The sequence below is a fragment of the Anneissia japonica genome, unplaced genomic scaffold (genome assembly GCF_011630105.1).
Source record: "Anneissia japonica isolate Jap-2015-1 unplaced genomic scaffold, ASM1163010v1 scaffold1147_len264814_cov175, whole genome shotgun sequence".
In the NCBI taxonomy this organism is placed as follows: Eukaryota; Metazoa; Echinodermata; class Crinoidea; order Comatulida; family Comatulidae; genus Anneissia; species Anneissia japonica.
Window position 1 is genome coordinate 131,390 of NW_022697771.1, and position 11,151 is coordinate 142,540.

General features: G+C 36.5%; 1 protein-coding gene across 1 annotated transcript in view; it reads right to left on the reverse strand.

Annotated features, from left to right (window-relative positions):
• LOC117102340 (glycogen debranching enzyme-like) overlaps window positions 1-10,880 on the reverse strand; it is a gene marked incomplete in the record, with an annotated part of 54,389 nt that extends 43,509 nt beyond the window's left edge. Inside the window, 7 exon segments of the mRNA XM_033242607.1 lie at window positions 393-605; window positions 1,766-1,895; window positions 2,384-2,492; window positions 3,595-4,144; window positions 5,811-6,033; window positions 8,307-8,402; window positions 10,787-10,880. Of these exon segments, the coding sequence (XP_033098498.1) occupies window positions 393-605; window positions 1,766-1,895; window positions 2,384-2,492; window positions 3,595-4,144; window positions 5,811-6,033; window positions 8,307-8,382 (1,301 nt within the window).
• Window positions 10,881-11,151: the final 271 nt, after the last annotated feature.

Here is an 11,151-nt window from a genome sequence, read left to right on the forward strand (position 1 = left end):
CCGGTAGCATATGCTCCTGAAGCTGTCTCTTATACACATCATAAAACAAGTGAGACTATGATTTACTGACTAAAGCTGGATTTACACTAGACACAATAACGACATACCATCGCGCAGGTTGTATTCTTCAACACTGCGCACTTGTATCATGCCGTTGTCGTGTCGTAATCGTGTCTAGTGTAAATGTGGCTTAAAGCTCTGTCCAGACTATCAAATGCTCAAAACAGTTGTATGCCCATATATAGTCATGATATGCCTATATATGGTCATGATATGATGTCATCATGACCATATTTAGGCATGTCATGTTTTTGTCAAATAAAATGCGAATGTCTGGACAGCGCTAAGGTTGAGTTTCATATACTTGATTGAATAATTAATTGAGAACTGACTTTGGCACAAGCGGATTCTTGGTAGTGACTTTGCCAACACGAGGGCCACTGGGATTAACGTAGTGGTAATAAACGTGAGACATCACACTATTGACAGCCAATCGCAAGTCCTCTTTCACTTCAGTCTCAGCGTGTTTATTCAGTTTTTCCAAATGAGACTTCAATTTCGATTTGTTTTCTACCATAATGTCTTCACCCCCTTCAAGGTCTGACCTGAAATCATTACAAAAATGTTTTTTAATAACATAGTTATTGTAAATCATTAAAAAAAAAATATAGAAAAATTAGACACATAAAAAAATAGTTATTGTTGACATGATTTAGCACCCACATTCATTATATCACATCTGGCCTAAAGCTCTGCCCTGATTATCAATTTTCTTTCACAAAAAACAGTTGTATTCCCATATAGTCATAATGTGCCTATATATGGTCATGATGTGATGTCGCCATGACCATACTTAGGCATGTCAAATGACAAGGATGAAACAGATATTCCTACAAAAATCACCTTGATTATCCATACATACCTAGATACAAACACTACATGCACACAAAACTTGTGAAGGTTAATACAGGCCTCTTGAGATTTCTCTTTTTCTCACAAAATTATTGAACAGGACACATGCTAACCTTACCCATAATTGCATTCACAGATATATATACAGAGTAGATCAGAAGAGGGCCAGGAATATATGCTTATCTGACAAACTTCTTACAAAAGCTTACGCTAATTTTTTTTTTTTTTTGACGGAGCATAAAAAAACAGTGCATAACCACAAAACCACCCAAACACTATTTGTGGCAAAGACAAGCCAAACCAGTCACTCGTCGCAAATCCTGTTTTGGAGATAATGGCCAAAACATGCTGGAATTTCACAATTTTAGAAATCTATTTTATTGCACTAAACTAACCTTTATATATCTATACATCATGCTATGCTGTTATTTTTCTCATTTTCGATGTTAAAACAACAATTTTTAACGATTTGGTGATGGTTTCTGCCTAAGAAATGCCTGAAATCGTAAACTTTGAAGGCTGATTTCTCAAGTATTGTTCGTTAAACAGCTGTATGTTTAAACTTGTGTAACTTCATAACGAAGTGTCGGATTTAAATGATTCTTTTACCATTTTATAGCTCTCATTTTACTGTTAAACCATGTATTAATAACTAAAAATTGATTTTTCCGACGAGTGACTGGTTTGGCTTGTCTTTGCCACATTTACAGAATTAATCTTTAACATGTGTACAGTAAATATCATATGATTTGAGATTGGCTAGATATTTGTTTATCTGGCTTGACCTCTGACACAGACATCCACAATTTAAACTAGGAGATGACCTGTTAATCAAGTACATATGGTACCACACCTGTTGTTATGGAAGACTTTGCCAGCAATATCCATATCTATTGTACATCCATATCTCTTGAATTTTGGGTCTTGTATGATAACAACTTCATTTGCATCTATGACATCATCATCCTTAGTGTATGGTATATCTGTAGCAAAAAAAAACACAATATCTTTTCACTCACTCACTAACAACCAGGCTCAAACTAGGTGCAGACATAAATTGATGACTTAATCCCCTCCACTAGACTATTTGATATACAAAATAGGTTTTCTTAAAGCTAAGAAATATTAAATATGTTATAGCTCATGGGTGGGAATAAAAATGGATCAGAGGGTCAAAGTGAATTTATTATTTAACACTGAGGGTGCACCTAAACTTTGACTTTCCACTACTTTTATGCTAAGTTTTAATATTACTTTTTACAGGTATTGGAGCCTATAAAAACAAGGGGTTTTCTTGCCAAAGAAGGTAGGAGGGCAGCACACATACGGTTGTCATGGGCTGCAAAAATTATTTCTATCAAGGCCGTACTTTTAGCCACCTGAACCTATTTAACAGTTATAAGTTTGCACTGTTGAAGGTAACATCATTGCTTTTGCCATCAATTAATCATTTATAAAACACTTGTCTGACCTTTGACATGTGCATAAAATTCTTCAACAATTTTGGAAACATCAACTTGATAAAACTGCCAAAGCTTCAGGTCCGGTAGCATATGCTCCTGAAGAACGTGTTGAATTGCCTAGTTAAAGGAAAAAACATTTTTATACAAACAAGACAGCACGGTTTATGGCCATCATGATTCAGCAATTTAAAAATGAGGGGCCCAATTTGAGGGATACCTCAGCCTCCCCCCCCCCCCACAGTTGGGGCTGAGGTAATAAAAGGTTAACATTATAGTACCTCAATATAGCAAGAAATGGCACTATCAGATGTAAAACCGGACCCCCAAGATCACTCCAAATTTTCTGACCTAAAGTGGTCTTGAATTGGAGGGTTTACTCTATTAGTTTTCAAAATGTTACCATAGAAGCGTATGACTAAACATTTCCTATTTATACTCAACAACTCTATCATCTTGCCTCTCAATCTTCTCTCTGGTCTCCCTGAATGTTTTGACCAATCTCATGGCCTCAATTCTTAATACCAGGGCTCGATTTAGTGCTTTTAGTCCATTTTATAATGCCTGGTAAAAACTCCTCTGGGCTAGTAAACCTATCTTATTACTAGTCCAGTGGGCCAGTGATCAGTTATAAACTACTGCTTCAAATTAGGCTTGGCCAAGAACATGTAAAATGTAGCCATTGATTGGGCTAGTAAAATAGCCAATGGGCTAGTGAAATATACAGTAAACTTGCCCAGTGGGCTAGTGTAGGTATATAAAGGTTAGTTTAGTGCAATAAAATAGATTTTCAAAACTTTGACACTCCAGCATAATTTGGCCATTTTCTCTGAAACACGATTTGCGACGAGTGACTGGTTTGGCTTGTCTTTGCCACATATGGTCATGATGACATCTTGATACTCAAATAAAATGTAATAGTCTGTACAGGACTTAAAAAATGCATCAACAATCTTTTTTTGCATCAAAGAACATTAATTTCTAAGGTAATATTATCAGGGTTCACACCACGCTGGTTGGCGGTGGTCCGGCCCCCGCCCAGCACTCAGCATTTCCGACCAGTATTTTTAGGCTGCCGACCACTACTATTTTTGCAATTGATAGTGGAAAAAAGTGTAGGCTAACAAAATACTTTCATTGCATGACTACCAGAGTAGAGGAGTGGGGGTGGGGGTCGCTGACCAACACTCCAAAATGCTGGTGAGAACCCTGTATTATGTACCTGGATGTGGTGGTCTGCATCAATGACTGGTGGAACCCCTTTTGACTCCCATCTGCCTTCCATGACATCCCGGCTGAACTGGTTAAGATGTCGATCAAGGATAAAAGCGGGTCGAAGATGTGGAGAGTTGATTGGGTTGTACCCGCATTCTGGATGCTCTTTCAGCCATTGGCTGTCAAATGATGTATGGTTCCACACCACATCCATTACGCTCAGCACTCCCCATTCAGTTTGCATTTTCTCTACAAGCTCACCAATGCTGTTGAACGTGACATCACTACCAGCAGTTATCGTGGGATTCAATTTATTTTGATTGTTGATGGAATAAGAGGAATTTGATGCGCCCAACTTCTGTATGGGTGTAAAATGGATCATATTGTACGAAGTGTTCCTGGTGACAGAGAGGCGGTCCTCCCATTCTGAAAATGGGCCGAGACATTTGGAAAGAACTGTCTGTATTGTGATGCAATCTAAAGGCAAGAGGTCAGATTCTGAGGTCAAATGCAACGTTGGCTCAACAACAAAGTAACCAGATCCAATTATTTTCAACCTGAAAAAAAAAAATCAATATCAGCATCAATGCAAAATTTAAGCATTGTGTTTAGGATGCTTGCTTTCCAATCTAATGGTCTGGGTTCAAATCCTGTAAAATGAACGCTTTTGGCCACAAAGGGGGTTTACCCTAAGCCGGGTATGATGGTCGTATGACCCTCGGCGGATGTATCCAACTCCGCTCCCTGTAAGTCCTAGATAACGCAACACTGTCTGCTGATTGCGGGTGGCCGTCTGAATCAATCGCCAATAAAAACGATCCATTGCGTGCATGTCATGACATTGTGTTGTCCATAGAATCGTGTTATAGAAAAGCGTCCCAAACCGTAATAAAGTATGCAAAAAAAAAAAATCATGAAACAACTAAAATTTTGATAAACTAATTATCCAGTGCTGGGGGAGAGGTCAGTATACTTTGGATACCGAGAACGGCTTGTGGATATGTTCCAGGTTACGATAATGATGATGATAGTCACCCACTTAACCCTGTCATTTTAGCACTCCACATTGAACATTGTGGAAGATTTAGACTCCCAAACCTACAGGGCACATAGACATTCTCTCTCTTTTATCCCTATGGGTATTAGACAGTTCAACTCTGACTTAAGCCGATAGATTGACACAGAGTTATGAAATAAGTATTTTAATTACTATCTCATAACTTTATGGTGTTTCCTTATTACGATCGGACCGGATTTAAATTAATGTTCCAGGAAATGTTTGCCAATTCCTTGAAATTCTTTGAAATGTCATTGTTTTCTTAATTTTATTGTTACTTATATGAGTAATCATTGCCTGTAAATTTCACAGTGTGTTTGTGTTGACCAATTTGTGTCACTGTAATTTGTCTTTTTAATGATTTTGATGTGAATCTGTAAAACCTTTTATATTTCAATTTATCTATTGTAGCTTTTTATGTGCATCTTTAAATTTTCATTGTAGTTTTTTGACCAATTTGTGTATTCACAATATATATATATATATATCTGTCTCTTATACACATCTAGATGTGTATAAGAGACAGGGTAATAATAATAATAATAATAATAATAATAATAATAATAATAATAATAATTTTTTTTTTTAATTGTACACTATGTGCACGAGCAATAGAATTTCCTTTTGTTGGCTGAATAAAGAATACTTTGACTTTGACATTAAAATAATCCATATATTTACTACTTTTACCTATATAAAATACAAATATAATTCTCAGATGCTCATATTCAACTACTTTAGGACCTACCTTACTTAAACCCAATTTAACACAGGGAGATACAATTTATCTGAGCATGTGCAGAACTAACAATAGTGCAAAAATCAGCTCTGCAGTGCAATATAAGTTAGCTTCCTATTCTAGTATAGTTAAAAAGTCCTTGCTTAAATAGCCCTAATCCAGGAAATGCCAAGATCTACACCATGTAGTTTCTTCTTAGAACCAAATAAAAGCAATTTTTTTAAAGAGTTTATTCTCATTCAGCCATCCAGATACAAAACGATTTGATTTAAATTTTGACTAAAAGCTGAAAAGTACATTAAACCATTCAAAGATAATATTAATAATTAATAAATAATAATAATAATAATAATAATAATAATAATAAAGCCCCTGCCTTAACCGCTTGGCCATTCCACTCAAATTTGCATCAAACCAAAGAACTCACCCATCTTGAAGAGTGAAATAATATTGGTAAGATCCAGCTTCTGCTATGAGTACTTCGCAGTAGTTGTCGGATGCATCACATTTCGACTTGGCATGGCTCTCCCAAGCTAGTTCGTAGAACTCATTGCGCTTGAAACGTTTGGAAGCTGTTGTCGGATGATTGGTGAAAACACGTACTTTGCTTGCTTGCAGGGATGACCCAAGCACAAAATGCAAAATCCAACCTACAGTCAATAAACAAAATCATGAACAGTGGGTGGTGGTTAGTCTTAATTTATTAGAAACTCAACAATTCTAAAGATAAGCTATGCATTTTTTAAGAGTCACGTTTGTACAATAAAATGTGCAGATTTCTTATATAATATTAATAGTGCAAGATTTTTAAGTAATAATAATAATAATAATAAGTAAGCATTTTTAAAGCGCTCCATACAATAAAGTGTAAAGCCCCTATCGCACTGGACTTAATTTGGTCAAATTAACCGAGTCACTGGCTAAATTGACCAAAAAAAATCCAATCCGAACGTCGGTTACAATTCCCTCAGGGTTAAATTAACCAAGCCGAATGGTTAATTTCAGTAAAACTTACCACGGTCTCGGTTAAACTAACCACGCTCGTCAAGAATTCCAATCCGAACGTGCAACACGGTTAAAACTTCTTCCATGTTGACACCGCTCGAACAAAACCGGAAGTTGAAGTCACAAACTAGCGCCCTCAATAATATTTTTTATACACAAGGTTAAATATTGGTAAAACTATGGTAAAACTAACCGCGTGAATAATCCAAGTGCGAACAATGGTGAAATGTACCCATGACTTTGGTTAAATTTACCCTGGTTAAATTTACCATTTTTTAAATCCAGTGCGAACAAGGCTTAAGAGTGCTAGCAAACAGCACGTAGCTAAATTCTATGAGAAAAGGTGGCACTTCAGTTGTTTTTTTTTTAAAGCATCGAGAGTCTATTCTCTTTACGAATGAAAAATGGAAGGTCATTCCAAGGAGCAAGAGCAGCAACAGCTAAGGATCTCGATCCATAGGCCTACTTTGATTTAAGTTTTTTGTTGAAGATGATGTTTAGTACTTGACAGGGGTTTAGCCAGAAAAATGAAATAGGCCGTCCAAATTGGAAGCCAGTGGGCGTGGCACTGAGCCGATGGGCTGGCCACGGCCATCTTTGGGAATCAACACCGAATACTGGTACGAAAACAATGTACATTTAATCAATTATGTTGTTTTTATCAAATGTAAATATGATTTAGCTTATAGTTAATGTAACATTCATTAAATTTATAAAGAATATAAAGAATTTGCTAAAGGTAGACCAGCCCAATTAGGCTAGGCCGAGCTCATTAGGCCAAACCGTCCAAGTAAAAGTGGCTGTCCTAAATAATTGTAGGCCGTCCAGAAGATGGCCGGGGGATGGCTCGCTGGCTAAGTCTATGGTACTTGACCTCAGTCTCCTCCTAAGTGAATAACTAAAATAAGGTTTAATAACAGGTCGACACATGCTCGCGCTTCTTAAGCATGACCAGCAATCTGGCAGCAGAATTCTGCAGACACGGTAATTGTTGCTAGTTGGTAGTCAGGCAGGCCAATTAGTAAGGCGTTGCAGTTATCAATCCTTAGATGTAAAAAATGCTCCTGCTAACACCAAGCATTCTACAGAACATGGACACTTGGACCAATAAAAGGAAACCCACAATTTATAAAACAATCCTACAGTAGTTTTTAACTCACAAATTTTGAATGGTATTTGTGACCATTGCCTATAAAATACAGTCTTTTAATTCTTAATACTGTATTCATCACTCAAAAAATCCATCCCTCTGGCACTTCTGTGACACTTACATTGACCCCCAACACCTTCTCGGCACCGGACTTTATTACCTGTGGCGGATCCAAAGGGGGTTCAGGTGGTTCGGACGAACCCCCCTCTGTGTAGAAATGTTACAAAATACTACTGGGTCCTAGCTTACAAAAGGCATGCTAAACCTACCTACAGTAGGCATAAGTTGGAAGATCAGACAAACTAGTCTCAGCCCAACTAGAATAAACTTATACACACTGTTTTTGGTTCGACGTCGTAGACCTAATAATTCATGTACGAAAGTGCATTCTTCAGGCTTATCGGTTCATTGATCTATGGAAGAAAGACTATACGTATCCAACTACTCAATATTGTTGGAATATATAATATATTGCCTACGTCTTTGATTTATTTTCTCTATGTATGGGCCTAAAGTATGAGATATAATTACCTGACCTTTTCAGGGGGAAAACCTTGAATTTTGAAGAACTTTAAGTTCATTAAAAGACTCCTCAGAAATCGGGAAAGCTCATTTCCGGCCATCTACGAATCAAAATTTTTCCGGGGAGGCCTCCGCCCCCCCTGTCATTTGGGGTTTATTGGAAACATTTTGAACCCCCCTCTTTCAAACCCTTTATAAGCCTCTAATTACTTCACAGCTCCTAGCACTGGTCTTGCCATTCCTTACCTTTCTTTAGTGAGTGCAAAGTAGTGTCAAGAAATTCATTCTGATTTAGCTGAAGCTGCCTCACTTGCTCAAACATTCTGGATCCCTTCCTTGGCTCTGCAAGAAAAATAAGGTTCAAAGTTCAAAGTTTATTTTGTTGGGCATATAGAGTAGTGAATACACCACATGAAATTTGCTTTCCCGTACAATGAATAAAAATACTAATGTACTAAAATGTAAAGATATAAGCACAAATTGCACAGAAAAATTTAAAAAAAAAAAAAATATGAAAACATTGAGCAAAAAATTAAACTATTCAACAAACATTCTCCCCCCATCCCAGTTTTTAAACACAAATCTGTCATTCACTTTTCCAAAGTTTTCATCAAACACCCTTCCAGTGTCTAAAAGAAAAAAAAAATCAGTTTTACAATACATTGTAATTTACCCTCTTCGTTGTAACAGCTCTTTGGGCAATAGGTTAAATTAATGGACAATTCTGAAATATTTACATGTACGGGAGGCTAGTTAGGATACGAGTTATGCACTTGATGTCTGTACTGAATAAAGATGTTTCCCAGGGATAGACTGGCTTAATAATACTAGACTATTGAATATTTAATATTATTATTACAACTGCAAGACATCTCTGATTATATAAACATTAATAAATGAGTCTGTTGGCTCTCTGGATAAATCAATTGTATATCTGGTGATTATTGTCTTCATTCATCACTTTAATAGCTTATTGGAAGTCAACAGAGTAACACTGTTGCCGTGCCCACTGCGATCGATGCTTAAGAACATAATACACTATCAACAAACATGTTTTCCTCCCAAGCCTGTCTCTCTAGCATGAACTGAATAACTGGTCAGATTATATTTATCCAACAAAGCTCTAGACATTTTTGTTACGTACTTATTCAAATTTGATAAAATACATACTACAGGTTACAATCAACACAATGTTCCAACAAAAGATAAGACAAACCTTTTTGGCCCTGCAACCATGTTCGGGACCCCATCATACCTTTATTGCTGCTCTAATTATTAACTTGCACACTTTTATATATAGTAGCATGAGCATATTCATCACATGCATAATTTTAACTTACTTAAAAGAATAAGATACAGCCCTCTGAAATGAAGGCTTCCTGAGATTTTGGGAGGCATATAGCATTCCAATAAAATATGCTACACAAATTTGAATGGTATTTCCTGAAAGAGAGTCCAAATAACAGTCTACATACCAATTTACAACCTTTTATCTTCATTATTCCAGAAGATATAGCTGCGTAAAAACCATACAAAGTTAAATGAGCCATTACCGGAATAAAAAAGGGGGCGTGGTACCTAAGTTTCAAAAGGTCATACCTTAAAAAATGCTTGGAAATTGAAGCTGAAATTTTGGATTCTTTCTTTTGACATATCAATGTATTTTTAGAATTTTTTAAAGGAAAATCCATGGTTGTCAGCAAGTTGCAGCACCGTTGACCACAGACCAAGGAATTTCGTGGTTCAGCGCACACATGACAGTGCCTCCCCAGCAAACACAAAAATGTTCTTATGATCAGGAACATTAGGTATGTCACAAAACACCGTTCACACAATGTTGCAGGAACGTCATATGAAATTAAGTTTTGAGTGCGTATTTATGATTCTAAAAAATAACGTAACACCAAACTGGAACGTTCTAATACCGTATAACATCTAATATTGCTAGCTGGGTACATACAATACTGTACAACCTTTACTACAGTTCAACAAACGACACTAAGAGCTGTTCTCACAAGAGATTGAATTAAATATATAAAATGTTAAACTATAAGAGACTTTATAGGCCTATAAATTGTACTAAGTATAGGCCTAATATTATTTGTAACAAAATCCAAATTCAGTGCAGAACACTATATGAATTTGCAGTAAAAATGGCAGAAATCATGGAACAAACCGATATATAAAGGCCAGCTAGCCTAGGCTAGGCCCATATGCAAATGCAAACATACAAAAATAAAAACATTATTCATTTTCATTTCATACAGGCCCAGTATTAGAACTAGGCCTAGGCCTAGTACTAGCCTTAGGCCTTAACAGTATTCAGGTTTTTATGTTATGCAGAAAATTTATATCAAGTCATTTGCGGCCAACCAAAATTTCAATTTATTTGTGTGCAAATAAATCAATGATACTACTAGTACTAGGACCTATCCTAGCCCATTCATAAATTGATAAAATTGTGCATAGTCACAAGCAGGATCTCATTCTCAACCGCACTGATGCGTTGAAAACGGCGAAAACAAGGAAGTCTCCCGGGTCCCCTTATCTGCCCTGGGAAAAAAATTAGGGCCTTTTAAATATGCCCAGCCAGCCAGGCCCTATTCTATGCATGATACAGAAATAGTAGGGGGGGCATATGTATGTGCTACTAGGGGTCATAAAATACCTCTAGGCCTATGTATTTACAATCAACCTCAACTGTTATTTTCTCCTCTCCAAAATACCTTGCAAACTCCCTGCCTAAACCAAGTTTTGGACATCAACACCGGCGAAATACCTGTATCAGTCAATGAGAGTCCCAGTGACGTTAACCAATGCGAAATCCAGCACAAGTCGAAAAAGCAGCAAAGCACCATAGACGATTCCATTATTTAACTGGTGAATTGCGATTCAATGATATCTATGTGCAATAAACCAAGACTTTGTCATGATCCTCAGAGACTAATAATAATAATAATAATAATAATAATAATAATAATGATAATATTAATAATAATAATATTAAGTGACGCTACCATGACGACAATGACAACGATAATTATGAGCTACAGTGATTTAATTGCTTTTGCCTCCTTAGATTTACACTTTT